The 19,644-nt window shown below is 45.0% G+C and overlaps 1 protein-coding gene across 7 annotated transcripts in view; it reads right to left on the bottom strand.

The window, feature by feature from the left end:
• Positions 1-19,644, bottom strand: part of LOC139542578 (histone deacetylase 7-like) — a 71,525-nt gene that overhangs the window by 49,660 nt on the left and 2,221 nt on the right. For 4 of the 7 annotated variants that reach the window (XM_071348179.1, XM_071348181.1, XM_071348180.1 and 1 more), the window contains exon 2: positions 6,063-6,131. In XM_071348179.1, coding sequence (XP_071204280.1) covers positions 6,063-6,131 — 69 coding nt within the window. Of the gene's footprint in view, positions 1-6,062; positions 6,132-6,673; positions 6,883-19,644 lie in introns of those variants that run through there. The other 3 variants (XM_071348184.1, XM_071348186.1, XM_071348183.1) reach the window with 2 other exon arrangements.

Raw genomic sequence — 19,644 nt, 5'->3', positions numbered from 1 at the left:
CTTCTCTGGCAGCGTTTGGAACTGCTGATCAGCGGTCAAGAATGCTGAGATCATCTCAGCGTCTCAGGATCTGCACAATCTTGGATTGCATCCTACCTGGCAGGCCGCTCCTAGCAGGTGACGTGGAGAGGATCTGTGTCTGCACCACATACTCTTACTACTGGTGTCCCCCAGGGCTCAGTTTTACGCCCTCTTCTCTCTATACACCAAGTTACTTGGCTCTGTCATATCCTCACATGATCTCTCCTATCATTGCTATTCGGATGACACTCAACTAGAGAACGTTCCTTTGGGACCATCACGCAACATTCTTAGAACGTTCTCAGAACGTCAGAGGGATAACGTCACGCCGAAACAAATCAAATCAAAGTGTATTTGTCACGTGCGCAGAATACAACGGGTGTAGACCTTACAGTGAAAAGCTTACTTATAGGCTCTAACCAACAGTGCAAAAAAGGTATTAGGTGAACAATAGGTAAGTAAAGAAATAAAAACAACAGTAAAAAAGCCAGTGAAAATGACAGTAGCGAGGCTAAATACAGTAGCGAGGCTAAATACAGGCACCGGTTAGTCAGGCTGATTGAGGTAGTATGTACATGTAGATATGGTTAAAGTGACTATAAATATATGATAAACAGAGAGTAGCAGTAGTGTAAGAGGGGTTGGCGGGTGGTGGGTGGCAGGACACAATGCAGATAGCCCGGTTAGCCAATGTACGGTGCACTGGTTGGTCGGGCCAATTGAGGTAGTATGTACATGAATGTATAGTTAAAGTGACTATGCATATATGATAAACAGAGAGTAGCAGCAGTGTAAAAGAGGAGTTGGGGGGGCACACAATGCAAATAGTCCGGGTAGCTATTTGATTACCTTTTCAGGAGTCTTACGGCTTGGGGGTAAAAACTGTTGAGAAGCCTTTTTGTCCTAGACTTGGCACTCTGCTTGCCATACGGTAGTAGAGAGAACAGTCTATGACTGGGTTGGCTGGGGTCAGACAATTTTTAGGGCCTTCCTCTGACACTGCCTGGTGTAGAGGTCCTGGATGGCAGGCAGCTTAGCCCCAGTGATGTACTGGGCCGTACGCACTCCCCTCTGTAGTGCCTTGTGATCGGAGGCCGAGCAATTGCCGTTTGGCCCATTCTAGTTTGTTGGTGATGTGGACACCAATGAACTTGAAGCTCTCAACCTGCTCCACTACAGCCCCATCGATGAGAATGGGGGCGTGCTCGGTCCTCCTTTTCCTGTAGTCCACAATCATCTCCTTAAGTCTTGGTTACTTTGAGAAATAGGTTGTTATTCTGGCACCCCCCGGCCTGGTCTCTGACCTCCTCCCTATAGGCTGTCTCATCGTTGTCGGTGACCAGGCATGTTGATCACACTGTTGTATCGTCTGCAAACTTAATGATGGTGTTGAGTCGTGCCTGGCCATGCAGTCGTGGGTGAACAGGGAGTACAGGAGGGGACTGAGCACGCACCCCCGAGGGGCTCCAGTGTTGAGGATCAGTGTGGCAGATGTGTTGCTACCTACCCTCACCACCTGGAGGCGGCCCGTCAGGAAGTCCAGGATCCAGTTGCAGAGGGAGGTGTTTAGTCCCAGGATCCTTAACTTAGTGATGAGCTTTGAGGGTACTATGGTGTTGAACGCTGAGCTGTAGTCAATAAATAGCATTCTCACGTAGGTGTTCCTTTTGTCCAGGTGGGAAAGGGCAGTGTGGAGTGCAATAGAGATCGCATCATCTGTGGATCTGTTTGGGCGGTATGCAAATTGAAGTGGGTCTAGGGTTTCTGGGATAATGGTGTTGATGTGAGCCATTACCAGCTTTTCAAAGAACTTCATTGCTACGGACGTGAGTGCTACGGGTCTGTAGTCATTTAGGCAGGTTGCCTTCGTGTTCTTGGGCACAGGGACTATGGTGGTCTGATTGAAACATGTTGGTATTACAGACTCAATCAGGGACATGTTGAAAATGTCAGTGAAGACACCTGCCAGTTGGTCAGCACATGCCTGGAGCACACGTCCTGGTAATCCGTCTGGCCCCGCAGCCTTGTGAATGTTGACCTGTTCAAAGGTCTTACTCACGTCGGCTACGGAGAGCGTGATCACACTGTCGTCTTGAACAGCTGATGCGCTCATGCATGCCTCAGTGTTGTTTGCCTCGAAGCGAGCATAGAATAATGTAGCTCGTCTGGTAGGCTCGTGTCACTGGGCAGCTCGCAGCTGTGCTTCCCTTTGTAGTCTGTAAAAGCCCTGTCACATAAGACGAGTGTTGGAGCCGGTGTAGTACGATTCAATCTTAGCGCTGTATTGACGCTTGGCCTGTTTGATGGTTCGTCGCAGGGCATAGCAGGATTTCTTATAAGCTTCCAGGTTAGAGTCACGCACCTTGAAAGCGGCAGCTCTTACCCTTTAGCTCAGTGCGAATGTTGCCTGTAATCCATGGCTTCTGGTTGGGGTATGTACGTACAGTCACTGTGGGGACGACGTCCTCGATGCACTTATTGATAAAGCCAGTGACTGATGTGGTGTACTCCTCAATGCCATCGAAAGAATGCCGGAACATGTTCCAGTCTGTGCTTGCAAAACGGTCCTGTAGTTTAGCATCTGCTTCACCTGACCACTTTTTTATAAACCGAGTCACTGGTACTTCCTGCTGTAATTTTTGCTTGTAAGCAGGAATCAGGAGGATAGAATTGTGGGACCTAAAGGGAACATCTCTGAATGTCCTCGTGACACCCCCTGTTTGCTGGGTGGTGAGGTTATTTGATTAGTCACTCCCTTAAAGCCAGTGTGTGTGTGTGTGTTTCCACCCCTCCATCCACCTCCAACATCAAACACATTCCCCACAGCCCCAGTGAGATAAGACACTCAACACAGCAACTCTCTCAAAGAGACTCTGCATGGCCCTCTCATCACCCAGGCCTAACATACGTCAACACACCCACATCAACAACCCTCACAACAACACACACCTGTCTCAGCCATGCCACCACCGTATCACCACACCATCTCTTAGCAAGAAACTAAAACAAACATTGTTACGGACAGCCAGTCGAGTCGCGTTAAGTGTTGCTGGCTACATGGTGTGATATGAAAGGTTGCACTTGTCTTGCATGCATCAATTACTGCGGTTTCATTCTCTGTCATGTTATTTAAGAAGAGGATGCACCCAGTAAAGGACTACATAGCGCATCTCAACAAGCCTGTTGCACTGAACCGTGGAGGAGCAACCTGTACTGTATAACCATGACTACGAAGTCAAACACAATTTCCTGCATCACCCTGAGAGCAGAACAGACAGGTACACGAAAGTTCCGCCACTTGACCCAGAGGTCAGCAGTATGGGGACGTTGTGTAGTGAACCCTGGTCGGGCTCCTGGGTGGGGAGAGAGGGACGAGAGGAGAGAAGAAAGGCCCCTGGATTGCTAACCCTAAGGTACTATGAAAACAGAACATTCATGGGCAGCCCAGCTTGGCAGAGACACAGAAAGGAAAGAGGAGAGTTTCTGCTACGTTTACTGCTCTCTGAGAGAAGAGGAGAGGCTACAGTATAATTCAGTGGTTAAGGTAAACGACATATGAGTGCACACAAAAATGCAGATAATGACATCTTTCTGACATCCGTACATCTCTGTTTTTCTCTCGCCAAGTTTAAGTCCCTGTGTCCCTCTGCAGTTATCATGTTTTCTTTCTATCTCTCTCCCTATCGCAAACTCTCTGAGACTTTTAAACTTTAACAACTGTTCTGGGAAAACCATGAATATGCAGAGTCACACTTTTCTGACTGGATGAACAACAACAGAAGAGGACATTAAAATTCTTGGTAACACACACACGCATGTACATGTACACACACACACACAAACGCACGCACACACACTGAATACATAACTGCAAAACCCACAGTCGTTATCGGAGACCAGAAACGTATCCATCTCAAAAATCAAATCACATTTATTTATATAGCCCTTCGTACATCAGCTGATATCTCAAAGTGCTGTACAGAAACCCAGCCTAAAACCCCAAACAGCAAGCAATGCAGGTGTAGAAGCACGGTGGCTAGGAAAAACTCCCTAGAAAGGCCAAATCCAGTAAGCAAACCTCAGAGCTATAAGTAGATTTATTTTCTTGGTTCCTGGCATTTAAAGTTAACACAGGTAGAGCATGAGACCATTAGCAGAGCATCAGGCCATTAACTGACTAGATCTGGGAGTTTGCTTAAGGTGACTTGGTAACTTTTTAACATGTCCAACTGGCCTGAGAGGTAAATGCTATATGTATATGCTGCCGTTATTAAACCAATTCCTGGACAGCATGACTAGGGACACAATGTACAGGCCTGCCTCAGGGATCCAGACTCACATTTCACATTCAACAATGTTTGGTTCCACAGATAACAAGGTCTGTCCCCACCAGGAGTATGAAACTCTACCTGTATCAAATGATTTCATGGATCTAAAGGACAGCAAACGATCAATCTATCCAACTTCAGTCGAGTTGTATATAGGACTAATACAGGACTAAAAGTCTCTGCCTCCCTGACTAAAAGTTCAATTCAACCCTCTGGGCTTTTTCTCTCAAGACAGCAACGGGAGGGAAGAGGGAGTCAGCTGACCCGGGTTTCAGCCAGAAACAGGAAACGTGATCTTTACTGCAGCTCCTTGCAAAACAATCTTGCTATTGTTATCTCTATTTTCCTCCTTTCCTGGTATGTTAAGGGAAATGTAAGACTATATTTTTTTAGGGTTGGTGAGTTCTCATCCTCTTCCCTCTCCGTATCACAACCCTTCACTATGTGGTTTCACAAGCAACAAATACCTCGTCCTGACAAAAAGAAAACCAGACACGTACTCGGTTCCAGACTCTGAATAGGCTGTCATGACCCAAATCCAAACTGCTAGAAAATATCTTTGACTGATATTGAGCTTCTTGCTATGGAATGATACACTACCGTCTGGGCACATAACACATCACAGACACAGTATCTTTCCTCTGGCATGTGGCAGTAGAATCACAACAGGAGGATCTGAGGAACAACCACAGCACAGCGCTGATGGACCACAGCCTAGTTTTAATTACCTCATTGGTTTAACTTCAATTAAGGGGGCTTGTGTGTCTCATCAGAGCAACAGCAGCAGCTAGCGGAGAATGAGACGCACAGCCCTCTGATGAATAGCGACAGAGTAGAGGGACACAGAGGAGAAGGGTCCTGTCAGTTGGCCTGGATGGACACACATGAAACTGGACACTGCAGCCTCGGCCATGACCTCACTCTGTTTTTCTAAGGAAATCGGACTCGTTTGAAAGGATGGAACATAAGCCTGGCACAGCAAGAGCTAGCAGTCAGAGCTAATATATACACTCAGACTGACCGTCAGTGCCAACTATTCCACACACGTAATAAGCATGTCAGCCTTTACAATAAACACTGATTGATAGTTCAAACAGGATTCATCCCCATCAGATTCAAAACAACAACATACACAGTACATGTTTTACTTATTCATATGTACTGTGTTTGTCATTCTGGGAGTACTTTGTGGTGTGAGAACATAAGAATATAGGATCCCCTATTCAACATAGGATCCCCTACCCTACTGTAGTGTTGTGGTGTGCGTACGTGTGTGCGTGTGATGCTCTAAAAGTTAATATATCTAGAGAATCACGTGCTTAAAGTGAAAATACTTTACTTCCTCTGACAAATCATGAAATATGACATGCTCGTCATCATTAGCAGCGCTCAACCCAGAACAATGTTTTCTCCAGGAAATTTCCATATTTGTCAGTGCATAGATTGTTATAGACATACAGAATAGGCTAGATCTGAACGTTTCTGACAACTGCATAACTGTTCTGACCTGTTCAAAGAAACGTGAATAGTGGGTGGGTTGGTTGGTGACATGCAAACAGATGTAGCCCATCTAAAAATGGTCTCATTCTGAAAAAGATATATATATGTAGGCCAGGCCTAGGCAGGCCTATTCTGAAGACCGTGAGGTGATATGCAGCAATAAGTTGTTACATTGTTATTTCACGGCTCAAGTGACACATTTAGGGGGCCTACCTGCCACTCTTGAAAAAACGCTGTCCCGTTGGTCTTTGTCTAGGGTAGGTCCCGACGCCGTGATTGCATCTGCAGACCGGGAGAGAAAGTGTATTATTCACAATCATCAGAGCAATGAATTATCAATGTTATCTTCGTGATAACTTCAAACATATATATGAAAAGTGTAGGCTGTCTAAAACAAAGGAGCTTACACAGCTTTCAGAAAAAGTAAGAAACACTTTGTTTCCGACAAAAGTATCGCTTCACGATCACGAACTTTATTGTAACAATTCAAAAGTGGAATTCATTTTCTCACTCCGAGAAAACCTGTTGCCCTGGCCTGAACATCTGCTCTGAGGGGATGCCATGGAAACGAGAAAGGAGAGAAATAATATGCCTACATTTACAAGACGGCCCCGCGAGGAGAGGTTGATTGTAGCCCCAATTAAATCGACTTGTTTAAAAAATGTTGCCAACCTATTTCTAGAATGACAGACCTGACTGCAGTGCACAGAAACATCACCAATATGATACATTCCCAGGTATATAGGGTACTCTACTGCTGCAATATAACACCGAACAATTATCTGAGATCTCGCAAGTTATGGGCATGAATGAAAAGGTGTTACCTTGTAAGGATAAGTCACAAAATAACTCCACATTCTAAACAGGCTACTCCTCCACAAAAAAAAGCCTATGATATGATTCGTCCTGTGAAGCCTAGGCTATTTGTGAAAGGACTTACAGGGAACGGGACCAGGGTCAAAGGATGAGATTCGTTAGTAGTACAAGAGAGTGAGAAAGAAAGAGTTGTCGCAAGCAACTTGGTAAGTCCAGCCCCTGAAGAAGACGAAAATAGAAATCTAGGCGGGTACCACCAAAAATAGCGTTGACATCACACTACTTCTCTCTGCCATTGTTTCAGTATAGGAGCTTCCTATTGGTACACTCTGTAGCCAATCCGAACACAATACTTTTCACAGTTTTTGTCAGATGGCTTCTACAGCTCCACCTGCTGACATGGCAACCACTGTTTATTGCAATAGAATAACTATGTTAGAGTCCTCTACTCGTACTTTTTGGACAACGCTATTATAAAAATGTAATAACTTGTGTAATAATAAATATTCTCTGTTCCAATATGTTTCTCAATGTAGCATTTTCATGTAAACTTATGACATCAATCAAGTAAACCTAACAGTATGATATAGAGTTTACAAGTGCTAGTAGTTATTGTCTCAATTTCTCAATTAGCAGCATGTATGGTTACAGCAGAGAAATATGGAACTCTGAGAAAAGATGAAAGTTAAAATGTAATTTGTCAGCTTTATCTGGGCATCTTAAATTTCACAGACAAATTCTATGAAATGTCTATGAATGCGTACAGTAGCTCCTAGGAAATGGTGCGATCTAAATAGTCACTAAGGGCTTCCTGTCTATCTGTTGGACAAGGTAACCCATGCACATAACTTTATCTGTCACCTCCCACTAACTCTTCCTGTGACCCTGATGCTTTGTTTAACAGTATATAAATAGTGATGTTTGGATTAAAACATCCGAATGACACAGTTGTCTACAGATGTAGGATCTTAATTTGATCACCCTGTTGCAGGAAAACTTTCTTGCAATGCAGGACATGTTTTACTTGTCGTGTATTTGAGGTTTAAAAAGGATTCTGAAGTTTGTCATATCCACGTTGAAATTTCAGACTTGATTTTTCCTGACGAAAACTTTATCAACCCCAACAAAAATGTCTATTAATTATAATCCACATAATAATGCACATTTCCTGCTGTAGCAAACGGACTCAAAATCAGATCCTACATGTGTACATCTTTTGCAGAGGAGCAAATAACACAATATGAGGGTTTGAGGTAGGAGTCGAGCATCACCTGCGTGTGCTGTGCGTGTTTTGAGGACAGGAAATGACAGAAAGTGATCTATGATAAAGAGTTTAGTCCATCTTTCAAAGGCTGTTTTCCCCGACTTGAGCACTGCTTTTATTTCCACTCAACCTCTGTGATGCAGTTTTCAAGCTCAACAGTAAAACAAACTGTTCATGCACACCAAGAACGAAACCTAATGCAGGCTGTGGGTTATACTCGCCTTCACATGCGTATGCACAGGGGGAGCCCAGCACCCTTACCAGAAATCCTCCCAAGGTGTGGGTGTTTATGAGTGTGTGCATGTGTGTGTGGTTTGTCTTGTCAATTACACAATCCCCCAGTCTGAATCACGTCCGGTATGAGCTGAAAATAACAAGACCACAGTGTGTGTGACAGTGAAACGGCACAGCAGGCTAGCAGCCCACAGTTAGGCACACACACATGATCACAAACACAGGCAGAAATTTAGGCGCATTGGCGAGTTGCTGGCCTATGTGAGCCACCCTGCACTGTAACACCCAAATGTAAAAGACAGGCAGCAGTGACCAATCTGTTGCTCTGGTTTAGACTGATGTTAAACTGTTTTATTTTACCCATATTATGCTGTGTCAGAGGCTTGATGCATACAAACACTCTTTTAGAGTGACTGTAAGACACTAAGAATTTCTAAGAATATAATTCAATCAAATGTATCCAAAATGTTTAAACAGAGGTTGGGCATACAGAGGGCCCAGTTAAAACATGTTGAAATTTATTTTTATAGAATATTTACCACGTTCAGATGTCAGTTAATGTGAGGGAAGAGGCCTCTATGTCAGTTCTGTATGTACAGGATGTGGTCAGCTGTGTACTACATGTATGTACAGTTGAAGTCGGAAGTTTACATACACTTACGTTGGAGTCATTAAAACTCATTTTTCAACCACTCCACACATTTCTTGTTAACAAACTATATTTTGGTAAGTCGGTTAGGACATCTACTTTGTGCATGACACAAGTCATTTTTCCAACAATTGTTTACAGACAGATTATTTCACTTATAATTCACTGTATCACAATTCCAGTGGGTCAGAAGTTTACATACACTAAGTTGACTGTGCCTTTAAAAAGCTTGGAAAATTCCAGAAAATTATGTCATGGCTTTAGAAGCTTCTGATAGGCTAATTGACATAATTTGAGTCAATTGGAGGTGTACCTGTGGATGTATTTCAAGGCCTACCTTCAAACTCGGTGCCTCTTTGCTTGACATCATGGGAAAATCAAAAGAAATCAGCCAAGACCTCAGAAAAAAATTGTAGACCTCCAGAAGTCTGGTTCATCCTTGGGAGCAATTTCCAAACGCCTGAAGGTACCACGTTCATCTGTACAAACAATAGTACGCAAGTATAAACACCATGGGACCACGCAGCCATCATACCGCTCAGGAAGGAGACGCGTTCTGTTTCCTAGAGATGAACGTACTTTGGTGCGAAAAGTGCAAATCAATCCCAGATCAACAGCAAAGGACCTTGTGAAGATGGAGGAAACAGGTACAAAGTATTTATATCCACAGTAAAACGAGTCCTATATCGACATAACCTGAAAGGCCGCTCAGCAAGGGAGAAGCCACTGCTCCAAAACCGGCATAAAAAATCCAGACTTCGGTTTGCAACTGCACATGGGGACAAAGATCATACTTTTTGGAGAAATGTCCTCTGGTCTGATGAAACAAAAATATAACTGTTTGGCCATAATGACCATCATTATGTTTGGAGGAAAAAGGGGGAAGCTTGCAAGCCGAAGAACACCATCCCAACCTTGAAGCACGGGGGTGGCAGCATCATGTTGTGGGGATGCTTTGCTGCAGGAGGGACTGGTGCACTTTGCAAAATAGATGGCATCATGAGGACTAAAATTATGTGGATATATTGAAGCAACATCTCAAGACGTTAGTCAGGAAGTTAAAGCTTGGTCGCAAATGGGTCTTCCAAATGGACATTAACCCCAAGCATACTTCCAAAGTTGTGGCAAAATGGCTTAAGGACAACAAAGTCAAGGCATTGGAGTGGCCATCACAAAGCCTTGACCTCAATCCCATAGAAAATTTGTGGGCAGAACTGAAAAAGCGTGTGCGAGCAAGGAGGCCTACAAACCTGACTCCGTTACACCAGCTCTGTCAGGAGGAATGGGCCAAAATTCACCCAACTTATTGTGGGAAGCTTGTGGAAGGCTATCCGAAAGGTTTGACCCAAGTTAAACAATTTAAAGGCAATGCTACCAAACACTAATTTAGTGTATGTAAACTTCTGATCCACTGGGAATGTGATGAAAGAAATTAAAGCGGAAATAAATAATTCTCTCTACTATTATTCTGACATTTCACATTCTTAAAATAAAGTGGTGATCCTAACTGACCTACGACAGGGAATTTTTACCAGGATTAAATGTCAGGAATTGTGAAAAACTAAGTTTAAATGTATTTGGCTGAGGTGTATGTAAACTTCCAACTTCCGACTCCCACCTGCACAATTACACTGACAAGGACTCTCAGTTTCACACACATATTATAATCAGGATCAATACACAAAATAAGACAACGCTTCCAAAAAGTGCAAGATGAGTACTGTCAAAACCTAAACCATGTTCCACGGCAAGATCCTGGGATGCCTCTTAATTACATTCAAATACACAGAATTTTTGCAACTTTGCTGTACATTCCAACTCAAGTCAATAAGACATAGATAGATACAGATATTATTTTAGGCCTTTCAGGACAAGACCTGGTAACCTCTGCCCAAGATCACAATGTGGTCCAGAGAGAGAGGGCATCAGACAGACGGGGACAGGGATGGAGGGAGGAGGGCATCAGACAGACGGTGACAGGGACGGAGGGAGGAGGAGGGCAGGATGAAGACAGCCATTGTTTGGGTTCTAAACGGGGCTCAGCTGGCCCGCTGGGGCACCATGCAGCACACTGGGACACCATGCTGCACACCATGCTGCACACTGGGACACCATGCTGCACACTGGGACACCATGCGGCACACTGGGACACCATGCTGCACACCATGCGGCACACTGGGACACCATGCTGCACACCATGCTGCACACTGGGACACCATGCTGCACACTGGGACACCATGCTGCACACCATGCGGCACACTGGGACACCATGCTGCACACCATGCTGCACACTGGGACACCATGCTGCACACTGGGACACCATGCGGCACACTGGGGCACCATGCGGCACACTGGGGCACCATGCTGCACACTGGGACACCATGCTGCACACTGGGACACCATGCGGTACACTGGGGCACCATGCGGCACACTGGGACACCATGCAGCACACTGGGACACCATGCGGCACACTGGGACACCATGCAGCACACTGGGACACCATGCTGCACACCATGCGGCACACTGGGACACCATGCTGCACACTGGGACACCATGCTGCACACTGGAACACCATGCTGCACACCATGCGGCACACTGGGACACCATGCTGCACACTGGGACACCATGCTGCACACCATGCGGCACACTGGGGCACCATGCGGCACACTGGGACACCATGCAGCACACTGGGACACCATGCTGCACACCATGCGGCACACTGGGACACCATGCAGCACACTGGGACACCATGCTGCACACCATGCAGCACACTGGGACACCATGCTGCACACTGGGACACCATGCAGCACACTGGGACACCATGCTGCACACTGGGACACCATGCTGCACACTGGGACACCATGCTGCACACTGGGGCACCATGCAGCACACTGGGACACTATGCTGCACACTGGGACACCATGCTGCACACCATGCGGCACACTGGGACACCATGCTGCACACTGGGACACCATGCTGCACACCATGCGGCACACTGGGACACCATGCTGCACACTGGGGCACCATGCAGCACACTGGGACACCATGCTGCACACTGGGACACCATGCTGCACACTGGGACACCATGCTGCACACTGGGACACCATGCTGCACACTGGGACACCATGCTGCACACTGGGACACCATGCTGCACACTGGGACACCATGCTGCACACTGGGACACCATGCTGCACACTGGGACACCATGCTGCACACTGGGACACCATGCTGCACACCATGTGGCACACTGGGGCACCATGCGGCACACTGGGACACCATGCTGCACACTGGGACACCATGCTGCACACTGGGACACCATGCTGCACACTGGGACACCATGCTGCACACTGGGGCACCATGCTGCACACCATGCGGCACACTGGGACACCATGCGGCACACTGGGACACCATGCTGCACACTGGGGCACCATGCAGCACACTGGGACACCATGCTGCACACTGGGACACCATGCTGCACACTGGGACACCATGCTGCACACTGGGACACCATGCTGCACACTGGGACACCATGCTGCACACTGGGACACCATGCTGCACACCATGTGGCACACTGGGACACCATGCTGCACACTGGGACACCATGCTGCACACTGGGACACCATGCTGCACACTGGGACACCATGCTGCACACTGGGACACCATGCTGCACACTGGGGCACCATGCAGCACACTGGGGCACCATGCAGCACACTGGGGCACCATGCTGCACACCATGCGGCACACTGGGACACCATGCGGCACACTGGGGCACCATGCAGCACACTGGGACACCATGCTGCACACCATGCGGCACACTGGGGCACCATGCTGCAAACCATGCGGCACACTGGGACACCATGCGGCACACTGGGGCACCATGCGGCACACTGGGGCACCATGCTGCACACCATGCGGCACACTGGGACACCATGCGGCACACTGGGGCACCATGCAGCACACTGGGACACCATGCTGCACACCATGCGGCACACTGGGACACCATGTGGCACACAGGCTAGAGTAAACACTGTGCCCAGCCTCTAGCCTAAACCCTCAGTACTGGCTATTATCTCAGAGCAGGCAGTCAGACGCGCACGCTTGCATGCACACACACACACACACACGCAAACATACACGCAAACACACCATGTAGTGGTGTAGCTAATTACTGGAACTACACACTAGTTTTTTGGCAAAAACAAAATAAAATATGGGTGAAGTAGGCAAGAATATTCTTTATTTTTCAGCATCAGACCTGCCTAATTCTCACTTCTAGATTTTCAGTGTAGCTTCCCCAGCACTGGTCATACAGCTTCAAGCACATATACTGTAGTATACCGTCATACACAAACATACTGTACAGAAACGTACACTAGTGTTCCATCAGGCACACAACACACAACACAAACAAAGTGTGTCTTTGTCATTGTCCCTGTTATTGAAACCCCTTGGCCCCAGAATGCCTGCCAGCCAGCCAATCCAGTCATATGAAACAACTGTCTCTCTCTGCCTGCCCTGACCTCAATGCATCTACTCTACAACACACACTCACAAATAGGGACTTTTTATTTTTCCGATGTCTAGTATAATGTCTGATCAAGATGACAAGGGAAAGGGCTAACCGGGAGACCAGAAGTTGCCAACAGTGGTGGTGGTTGTTGAGTGTAAAATATCAGGCAGACAGCCTGCAGGTCACCACAGTGCATGGTACCACCCTGGTGGCCTACTCCATCATCACCCAACAAATGATCAAGATACAATTTCTGAAATATCCACAATAATTCAGCATCTATGGTTTAAGAAATAATACACATTTTGTATTCTTGCTGTATCTGTAACGGATTTCCTCTTCGTCTGAGGAGGAGTAGCAAGGATCGGACCAATGTGCAGCGTGGTAAGTGTCCATAATGAGATATTTAATAACTCAATAGAACACTGAACAAAATAACAAAAGTACAAACAAACAACCGAAACAGTCCCGTATGGTGCAAACACTAACACAGGAAACAACCACCCACAAACACAGGTGGGAACAGGCTACCTAAATATGATTCTCAATCAGAGACAATGATAGACAGCTGCCTCTGATTGAGAACCATATCAGGCCAAACACACAGAAATACAACACAAGGACAACATAGAACACCAGACAAAGAATGCCCATTCAAACTCACGCCCTGACCAACCAAAACAGAGACATAAAAAGGATCTCTAAGGTCAGGACGTGACAGTATCAAAATATAGAATAAAGCTTTTTAGAAATTCAATTTGAGCATTTTAATCTATGTTTAAAAACCGCATATTTGTGTGAAATATGTTTTCCTGCCATGAATCACTTCCATTTTGTGATTAAAAGAAAACCAAAGCACTAAGTCATCCTAAAGCAGAAAGTTGGTAAATACGAGCATTTGAATTCAATATAGATATAACTAGATTACAGTTATTGTGCCAGCTGTTGAGAACCTTTCCACTGAATCAAACCTCATGAGGCTGTTAATATCAAGACGCTGTTGGCCTTTATGTTAGCTACATGTGTGGACAGTATGCAGTTGTAAAAATCAGTACTGGGCATTTACTTGTGTGTATATAAATGAGATCATTTTAAATCTCTGGAGACTCATATTTCACCAATTATGAAACACAATGTACAATGGTCTAAGTGACCAGTACCAGCAGTGTAGTGAATATAAGCAGAATGCCTCCTGGTAAATGTCCTGGCACAAAAACACCAGGCTGTGGGAGAGTGAAACAGTTACATATATGTGAACTGATAGGCCTATACTTTATTACTGCAGTGTGAGAAAAGAAAGAAGAGGGAGTGAAGGAGAGAGAATGGAGGAGTGAGCAATGTGTCTGATGTGAGGATGGTCACAGCTTGCCAACAGGGTCCTTCCCTTTAAGAAGCCAAAAGGAATGTGAAAAATGCTGGATAAGGAGGTATGGAAGCAGCAGTCATAGTTATAACACTCACAGTATGGCGAAGAGAGAGAGAGAGAGAGAGCTGCAGTCATGTAGTTACAACACTCACAGTATGGCAGAGAGAGAGAGAGAGAGAGAGAGAGAGAGAGAGAGAGAGAGAGAGAGAGAGAGAGAGAGAGAGAGAGAGCAGCAGCAGTCATATAGTTATAACACTCACAGTATGGCGGAGAGAGAGAGCAGTCATATAGTTATAACACTCACAGTATGGCGGAGAGAGAGAGAGCAGTCATATAGTTATAACACTCACAGTATGGCGGAGAGAGAGAGAGAGCAGCAGTCATATAGTTATAACACTCACAGTATGGCGGAGAGAGAGCAGTCATATAGTTATAACACTCACAGTATGGCGGAGAGAGAGAGCAGCAGTCATATAGTTATAACACTCACAGTATGGCGGAGAGAGCAGCAGTCATATAGTTATAACACTCACAGTATGGCGGAGAGAGAGAGCAGTCATATAGTTATAACACTCACAGTATGGCGGAGAGAGAGAGCAGCAGTCATATAGTTATAACACTCACAGTATGGCGGAGAGAGAGAGCAGCAGTCATATAGTTATAACACTCACAGTATGGCGGAGAGAGAGCAGTCATATAGTTATAACACTCACAGTATGGCGGAGAGAGAGAGAGCAGTCATATAGTTATAACACTCACAGTATGGCGGAGAGAGAGCAGTCATATAGTTATAACACTCACAGTATGGCGGAGAGAGAGCAGTCATATCGTTATAACACTCACAGTATGGCAGAGAGAGAGAGCAGTCATATAGTTATAACACTCACAGTATGGCGGAGAGAGAGCAGTCATATAGTTATAACACTCACAGTATGGCGGAGAGAGAGAGAGCAGTCATATAGTTATAACACTCACAGTATGGCAGAGAGAGAGAGCAGTCATATAGTTATAACACTCACAGTATGGCGGAGAGAGAGCAGTCATATAGTTATAACACTCACAGTATGGCGGAGAGAGAGCAGTCATATCGTTATAACACTCACAGTATGGCAGAGAGAGAGAGAGCAGTCATATAGTTATAACACTCACAGTATGGCGGAGAGAGAGCAGTCATATCGTTATAACACTCACAGTATGGCAGAGAGAGAGAGCAGTCATATAGTTATAACACTCACAGTATGGCAGAGAGAGAGCAGTCATATAGTTATAACACTCACAGTATGGCAGAGAGAGAGCAGTCATATCGTTATAACACTCACAGTATGGCAGAGAGAGAGAGAGCATAGAGAAAGACATATGGAGAATGGACTTGAGTACAGGACAGTTTGTTGGAGAGTGAATACTACAATGGGATCAGTGGATGTTTAGATGTTTAATAGTGGAGTCGTGTGTGTATTTGTGCACACATGCAAGTGTATGTGTGTGTGTGTTTGAAAGAGGTTGACAGAAATGGGATAACAGTGTGCAGTGCTGTATATAAGCAAGGAGCAGCAGTGAAGGATGGCGTGGACAGGGTTTACAGTACAGGATCATTTTGGTCATTTAGCAGACGCTCTTATCCAGAGCGATTAGGGTTGAGTGCCTTGCTCAAGGGCACACCGACAGATTCTTCACCCAGTCGGCACGGGGATTCGAACCAACAACATTTACTGGCCCAATGCTCTTAACCACTAGGCTATCTGCGACCCAGCATAATGTCTGTTGGCCCTCGCTTATCAGTCGTACACCCCCTGAACTGCACGTACAGAATCCAATTCACACACAGTCATACAAAAAAATACGCACATATACACAGGGACACTCATAGCACATTTTCCATGGGTTTTTAGTGTCCATTCGTTCACTAACATGGTGGGTGGTTGTGTGAGCGAGAGTCTGAAACATACAGCTGGCTGTGTCAGAGGCCTAACTGGAAAGTGTTGGTTAGAGCTCTCTATCCTGTACATCATCAGTGTCTCTGTTCAGTACACCACCAGGTTCAAACAGTCACTTTCCAAAACAAAGGAAAACAGCTCACACTAGGTTCTCTCTTGAACAGTCATCAAGCTCTACTGTGTTCATATATATATATTTAATGGAGAATGATAATCTATTCAATCCAACATTAGGTAGTAGGTGGTATGTCTGATGAGTTTCACATGAGCACATACCTCATATAAAGTAATACTATAGGAAATAACTATGGTATACCTTATGTTTGCTATTTTTAATATTGATTCATACAGATACCACATGTGGCAATTTTCAGTCAAAGCTCAATGGAAACTAAATCTCCTTCTCAAATTAAACTTGAAACTGATTTCATGCATTTTTTGTAGATGGTTCAAGAGAGCAAGACAGCCCAGGGGGAATCCCAGAGGGCACCTCAATATCGGTATCGGCGATCAGAATGAGATCTCACATCTCAACTCCCACTATTCTCACTAACAACAAGACAAACGAGGTGGGCGTAGGACATGGAGAGAAGCCCAAAATAGCCTGTCACATTCTCTATATCTCTTTCTGCCTTTCCATCTCTATCTTACGCACACACAGTATCAGTTACTTATCTGCCTATCTGGTCCTTGAATGTGAGAAATTCTATGTACCTAGATGTATATAAAATGTTACACAAGTACTAAGTTAAGGCCTGGGCATAGCACTATTACAGAAACCACTGTAGTTTTTAATGATCTTGTCAATGATTTAGACACTAAAATTAAATGTAATGCTTTGTTTGTGGAACTGTCAAAAGCTTTTGATACTGTTGATCATGCTATTTTATTGAATACGTTTTCCTTGATCGGCCTGAGTTCGGACGCCTGTTCATGGTTTCATGATTATCTTAGTGACAGAACTCAGGCCATCATGATTGATGGGGTTAAGTCTGAATTTCTTGAAGTACATAAAGGTGTACCACAGGGGTTGATTTTGAGACCTCTTCTCTTCACTACTCATATAAACCCCATTGGTCAATCCAATTTTTTTTTTTTTACTTCATCTATATACAGATGATACTATTATGTATGCAATTGCCCTGACTGTTGATCTGGATGTGTCAAAACCAGTCAGATTATATAGCTATTTTAGAATCCCTTCCTGATTTAAACAATTACATGTTGTTTTCAAACTCTCGTAAGAATGTTTCAGATGAACTACATGTTCACTGATTAGGTGGTTTTCCAATCGAACGTGTTCCCGCATATTAATGCTTAGGCATTTGGATTGATAAGGATTTGATGTTTAAACAACATATAGAGGAGCTGGTTAAGAAGCTAAGAAGTTGTATTTTTCTACAGAAACAGATTGTGCCTTTCTCTAAGCAGTAGGAAGCAGATTATTCAGTCAACCTTTTTATCTGTTCTTGATTATGGTGATATTATTTATTAAAAGGGCAGCTGCTTAAACCTTTGGATGCCATCTACCATAGTGCCCTTGGTTTTGTTGACAGGTGACAGTTTTGAACCTCATCACTGCATCCTGTATCAAAAGGTTGTCTGGACTTCGCTAAAGACCCATAGATCTCTACATTACTCCATTTTTGTTTACTAGGCCCTACTTCATAAATTCTGTCTTATCTAACTTTGCTGTTGAAGTATAGACACCAGAGTTGCGTAACCAGTTCACAGGATTGGATAACTCGAGGTTCCTTGGGTCTCCACCGAGCTAGGTAGATCTGCTTTTAGTTTTAATCCACCGTATTCCTGGAACAAAATTCTAAATACATTTCATCTTGATGTTCTGGTTCCGTTTGGGCAATTTAGAGTATTGATTGGGGACTCATTTTGTGGAGGAATGTAACTGTTTTTCTGGGTGATTTGTGATGCTTCCCATGACTGTGTTTTTGTATTTTAATGTGTATATGTTTGAGTATAATGTGTATATTTATGTTGTATATACAGGGCCCATTGGTAAAAGACACCTAGGTCTCCATATGTTTTCCCGGTTAAAATAAAGGTTAAATAAAACACTTTCTGATTGTAACAATCAACATTGTTTAAATCATTTTATGACATGTTATCAGGCCTGAAGTTTGTAAGCAAAGCGGCAGCATCTGTAGTTACATTGTATCACCAGAGGAGGGCGGTCAGTAAGGTAGTAAACCACTCGTGCTTTCTCTGCATCTCTCCTCTGAACAGTTGGTGGCAACATAATTGGGGAGGACGTACTCGTGGTAACGGCTGGAGCGGAATGGTATCATATATATCAAACACATGGTTTCCATGTGTTTCATGGCATTCTATTCGCTCCTTTTCAGACATTATTATGAGACGTCCTCCCCTCAGCAGCTTCCACTGCCTCTGAACCATCTGTTGCCCCTTAGCATCATCTTCTCCATGACCCCTCTAACTCCGCCTCATTAATCTCAACCCTGGTCTCTCAGCCACTTCATCTGGAGCACCTCTTCACTTAAAGACTTCATCTGGACTCAACAGGGGTAAGAACATCTCTGGAATACCAAACACAACAAAACAATTCAATAGGCACAGTCAGGCCTACCGTTGTCTATTGTCCAACATTAGATACACCAAACAAGTTTGCCATAGATACACAACCCTTGGAGGGCAACGTGGAAGATCTGTCACTCCATTTGTTTTGAGATGTGAGTGAAATGTTACACCAGACCAGTACCCACCCTGCCCCCACATTCACTGTGTCCTCTGACTCCACTAGCCCTCCATGCCTGGGAATAAAGGGGAGAGAAAACCATGGCTCTTCCTGACAGGATATCCTGCCCTGAAGTCCTGCTCCTAGGCTCCATGTGACCTCTTAACCCTTCCTGACCTCCAGCCACAGCCACAGCCACAGCATTACAGCCACTGTGCACCCTCCAACACCTCCCTCCCCACCGCCCCGGGCCACTCACAGTAAATGGAAGCCATTAGGTGATGAATGAGTGTCGTTGGTGTTGATTTA

This window comes from Salvelinus alpinus, chromosome 17, assembly GCF_045679555.1.
Source record: "Salvelinus alpinus chromosome 17, SLU_Salpinus.1, whole genome shotgun sequence".
In the NCBI taxonomy this organism is placed as follows: Eukaryota; Metazoa; Chordata; class Actinopteri; order Salmoniformes; family Salmonidae; genus Salvelinus; species Salvelinus alpinus.
Note: the sequence above shows the minus strand (reverse complement) of the source record. Positions and strands in the feature narration are given on the sequence as shown.